Source organism: Nanorana parkeri, unplaced genomic scaffold, assembly GCF_000935625.1.
Source record: "Nanorana parkeri isolate BGI_ZX_2015 unplaced genomic scaffold, ASM93562v1 scaffold742, whole genome shotgun sequence".
Lineage (NCBI taxonomy): Eukaryota > Metazoa > Chordata > Amphibia > Anura > Dicroglossidae > Nanorana > Nanorana parkeri.
The window spans coordinates 12,661-18,183 of NW_017307010.1; the positions used below are offsets into that span (position 1 = coordinate 12,661).

General features: G+C 45.8%; 1 protein-coding gene across 2 annotated transcripts in view; it reads left to right on the plus strand.

The window, feature by feature from the left end:
• The window catches only part of XPNPEP1 (X-prolyl aminopeptidase 1), a 25,228-nt gene that overhangs the window by 12,421 nt on the left and 7,284 nt on the right, over window positions 1-5,523 (plus strand). For both annotated transcript variants that reach the window (XM_018564271.1, XM_018564272.1), the window contains 2 exons: window positions 458-518; window positions 684-753. In XM_018564271.1, coding sequence (XP_018419773.1) covers window positions 458-518; window positions 684-753 — 131 coding nt within the window. The remainder of the gene's footprint in view (window positions 1-457; window positions 519-683; window positions 754-5,523) is intronic.

Consider the following 5,523-nt stretch of genomic DNA (forward strand, 5'->3'; position numbering starts at 1 on the left):
CACCAGGTTTTCTTGCCAATCAGGAAGCCGGGGGGGCGGGTAATGACTCCGGGCGTCATGTCATTACACGGAGCCCGGCTTCCTGATTGGCCGGGAAGCCGTCTCCATGCTACCAAAGAGTTATAATACCTTTTAGGTTTTTATTGTTGGCTTGGTCCTATGCGGGGAGATTCACTCTCTCTCTTTTCTGTCTTGGTGACCATGGTCCCCCCCGGACAAAAAGTTACCAAAAATCTAAAACATTACAGCGATCATTGGAACAGGAATGGAGAGGGAAAGCCTCCAATGGGAACTGTCAATGAAACAAGAGCCCCCCCCCCACACACATGCGCACATTTTTACCGCCCAGTGTCCCCACGTACGCGCACATACGAACGTAAACACGTGCGTTGAGTGCGCCTATGTATGAACGAGAGAGGACCTGATTACATATAACTGCAGAATTGCTTTTTATTAGGGACGGTACGACCGATGTGACCAGAACGATGCATTTCGGAACCCCGTCGGAATACGAGAAGGTAAGGGACGGCATCCTTTCACAATGATGGTGGAGGTGACAGCTGCGACCTCATTGGCTGTTATTGGGAGCACAGATTGTTTCCTTCGTGCCCATTATTATGGTAGATTGCCCCGCTCTTCCCGTAGAGGTGTTTTCTGATCGCTGTGTCCTCTTGTGTCTATAGGAATGTTTCACGTATGTTCTGAAAGGCCACATAGCCGTCAGCTCCGCTGTTTTCCCCAACGGGACGAAAGGTAGGCCCTTTCTTTGCTCTCTAGTGTGTTTTTCTGTAGGGACTAAGTCTGGGTTATTTTGACAGATGTCTGCAAGTACCTGTATGCTGTTATTGTGCAGACAGAAGTAATAGGAAGCCGCTAAACCAGGGGTAGCCAAACTTCATCCCTCCAGCTGCGAAACTACAAATCCAGTCATTCATCTGCTTCTGGTTATGCCTGTGGCTGTCAGAGTCTCGATTGCCTTGGGGGGGACACATGGGACAGCTCGGGGGCCGAAATTTGGCTACCCCCTGCTCCTAAACATTTGATCTGAGATCTGTGAACTATACATAAGGTGGGTGGTGGGTGAGGGGAAGGCTTATATGGGGGTTCTGTATTCAGAACTGCAGTTATCATTAAACTCCAGCCAAATCTCTCGAGCAGTGGGGCAGGCAAGTGTTGCTACTCTTCTGCAGGGAGATTTCTTTTTTTTTTTAACATGGCGACAAAGTCGCTTTAAAAGCCTAAATATTCACTTTAGAAATAGCGAAACGCATTTCGGATGCATCAAAGCAAAGTCTTACTTTTTCTGTAAAAAGCAGCCACAGCCCGAGTAGAGAAGCCTGTCCCCTGCCAGCATGCTGCAGAGAAGGATCCTTGCTCTCTGTGTGGAAGCAGTGTCCTCTCTGCAGAGGTCTGATACTCCACTGTCAGAGCACAATGAAAACCAGACAAGCATAAGGTGCTAGTTAAAATATTTTAAAGAACAGTGTCCGCATGAGCAAGCAAGAATCATACACCGAAACAAGCCAAAGTCGGGAGCCGGAGTGGGTAGTCATACAAGCCAGGTCAGGAACACGGAGATCAGCGTCGTCGGGAACAAGCCAGGAGCAGTAACCAGAGGAGAACGTCAGCCAGGATCGGGTCATACACAGAATCAGGATACTCAGAGCAGCAGGAATGCACTAGCAGGAAGACCATGCAAGGGCAAGGTCAGACTGGACTGAGTGGTGTATATATAGTGAGTGGGGTGACATCATCACTCAGAGACAGGAAACTCCCATCTGATTCTCTCAGATGATGCTCTCCTATCTGACCACAAGAGGGAGCCTGGGAGTAGTGAGCAACGTTCCAGAGTCCGCTCAGGCAATGGAGGAATCACAGGTGAGTAAAATGGTAGCCAAGCCAGAATGCTGCAGCACAGATAAATCAGGGTGGAACCCTGACAGACTCCTACTGAGCCAGACATCCATTCTGATTGGAGAGATCTAGCTCTGACCCCACAGAGGGTGTGTTGATCCTTTGCAGAGATACCACTGCTTCCACACAGAGATCAAGGGTCCTTCTCTGCAGCATGCTGGCAGGAAGCAGGATGCATTTCTAAGGAAAACCAACAAAGTTCATCTGGGCTTTAAGCCACTCCATGGAAGTGACTAAAAACTGGAATGTGCCGGCAACATTTCTGCACCCGAATTTTGCCTTCTGGTGAAGAATCAGTCAGTGAGACGAAGGTTAAATCATTCATTAATTTTCAGGACTGGAGGCTTCTGTACCTGGATCTAATTAATTTGTAGGCGGGACATTTACACATCCGTTGAGAGGCTTCTTTGGCAATTATTAGAAGAGTAAATTATTTCCCTGGAATTGTTACGCTCGGTGATGTGCAGCATATTGGTGGGAGTCTCATTAGTCATGTGACACGTGCTCACCTTCACATATCATCTGCACCCTAATGCCAATCATCATCAGGAGGCAACCAACAGGCCCTCAGAAAATGGAGTTCTGGTTTCATTTCTGTACTTATATATTCAATACATTAAAGTATATGTTACCCTAAACCGGGGGTAGTCAAACTCCGGCCCTCCAGCTGTGATGAAACTACACATACAATCATGCATCTGCCTCTGGGAGTCATACCTGTGGCTGTCTGGGTCTTGCAATACCATGAAATGGGATTTGTAGTCGTACCACAGCTGGAGGGAGGGCTGGAGTTTGCCGTCCCCTGTCCTAAATGATGTAACTTGCATGAATTAGTTCCTGGTGATCCTATGAGTCCCAAGAACCTGAATCCTGGTGATCCTATGAGTCCCAAGAACCCGGGATCCTGAATCCTGGTGATCCTATGAGTCCCAAGAACCCGGGATCCTGAATCCTGGTGATCCTATGAGTCCCAAGAACCTGGGATCCTGAATCCTGGTGATCCATTGAGTCCCAAGAACCCAGGATCCTGAATCCTGGTGATCCATTGAGTCCCAAGAACCCATCATCGAGAAGCTTTTCCTGTATTATTCTGGCCATGCCAAGCACGGAAGGAGATCTGTGCCGGCGTAGTTGGTCAGATTGCACATCTGCTTCTTCCTTGGAACTTAAAGGATGTCATGGCGGCACATAGCATGCCTATGTTCCTGTGGCCAAATTGTCTCTCTCATGTACCACCCCCCCACTATCTGGTCCTTCTAAGCTTGAGGGAGCATGGGGCTCCTGAGATCTGCAGTTCGGATACACAGCAAACATCTTCAACATTCCAGATCATGACTGGCTGGATGTAACTGATGACTACTACCCCCACCTGAATCCAGATATAGTTTATTGGTAGTATCTGTAGAAGCAACCTCTCCGTTACTTATCAGTGATTGCCATATACCATATTACGATTACACTGTAACTGAATATTACTTTGTTGAGGATGCTGGGACACTCTTTGGATATACAGTTTGTCTCTATTTCTCTTGCCAATGGCAGTTTTTATATGTCATGTCTGAGCCGCAATGAAGAGGGTCCCTTAGAACTCCCCGAAATGCATTGGCCGTTTTTAAGATATTATCTCCATGGGTTGAACTCCACGGACATGTGTCTTTTTTCAACCTGACTAACTATGTAACTTCTAAACTAGTTATGCACCGATACCGATACTAGTATTGGTGCCGATGCCTAGTATTTGGGGCGAGTAGAAGTACTCGCCCAAATGCTCCGATCCCTAGCCCGATACTTCTGGTATCAGGAAGCCGGGCAGCGAGTCATTACACACTGCCCGCCTTCCTGATTGGCCAGAAAGCCGGCTTCATGCGTTCTCGTCACCTAATGACGAGAAGCATGCCGCCCGGCTTCCCTGCTAATCGGGAAGCCGGGTGGCGAGTATATACATGCCGCCCGGCTTCCATAATGGGACTTCTGGTACCGGGAAAAAAAATATCGGTACTCGATACCGAAATACCGGTATAGGTGCATCGCTATTCTAATAAATGTACAGCGCTAGGGGCCCAGATAGCAATTCATTGGGTGGGTCTATTCTCAGAGCGATCTGGTTAATCAATGTCAGCCCTTTGTGTGTAAATTACAAATTCATAAATAGTGAATAAATAAATAAAACTTATTGCCGCTATATGACAAAAACGTGCAAAAATCTCTGCGCATTAATATATAATCAAACAATCCAACAGCAAAAACATGAATTGATTATCTAATTAGGGAGAGGAACTAGGGCTGTGGAATTTAGAGATTAATCGTTAAACTATTTTGATCGCTAATGAAAACACTCACCTCTCCGCCGGCTTCCGGGAGTCCCGTCGGCGATCCGGTGACGTCACGGACATCGACGTCACCGGACTCCTTCCCAAAGTGGCTCCGTCAGCTAACGAAGGGATGGGGGGAGGAGTCAGGTGACGTCGATGTCCGTGACGTCGCCGGACTCCTCCCCCCTTCGTTAGCCGACGGAGCCACTTGGGCCGGTGAGTTTGCCCAAGAAACTTTCTGCACGAGCGCCAGCCAAGGCATTGGCCTATACACATACAGCACAGCAATGAATAAAATGAACCAGGATCACACTAATCCAGCACGTTATTATTCTGAGTTGCCCCACACAAGTGGCGGCCATATTGAGTGAGGCACGTGAGATTAATAACATGCTGGATTAGTGTGATCCTAATTCCTTTTATTCATTGCTGTGCTGTATGTGTATAGGCCAATGTAGTTGGATCTGTATGTGCGTTATAATTGATCGAAATTCCTCGATTAATCGATTTAAAAAACTTTCGATTAACCGAACACGAAAATTTTAATCATTACCAGCCCTAATAGGAACATAGCCCTTAGACTTTAATATCAAATATAATGTGATCAGTCCATAGTCTAGAGCTGCAGCTAACGATTATTTTCAAAATCGATTAGTTAGCTGATTATTAAGTTCGATTAATCGGATAAAAAATAAAATACATTTTAAAAAATGGCTCCAGTGATAGGACTTCTAGTTTGTATTGAGATTGCAGTCCATCACAGGAGCAAGCTTGGAGCGGTGGAAGTAAAAAAGAAAAAAAAAAAGTGTGGTGTGCAATATAGTGAAATGGAAAGTGTAAAATTATACAGCAATGAATGCAGAATGGCACCGGCTATAGAGGACTCCAGCAATAATACATATGTGTGGCACTAACACGATCCTTGCAAAGTTCATCGAGCACTTTTTGGGACTTTTTATGCTATTTGCACATATTGGAGATATTTTTCACATTATCCCTAAAGTCTAAGGGTTACGTTCCTCTCCCTAATTAGATAATCAATTCAGGTTTATGCTGTTGGATTGTTTGAATATATATTGATGCGCAGAGATTTTTGCACGTTTTTGTCATATAGCGGCAATAAGTTTTATTTATTTATTCACTATTTATGAATTTGTAATTTACACACAAAGGGCTGACATTGATTAACCAGATCGCTCTGAGAATAGACCCACCCAATGAATTGCTATCTGGGCCCCTAGCGCTGTCCATTTATTAACATCTATAGCTGGACCTGGTTGTCTATAGTGCAGCAGCT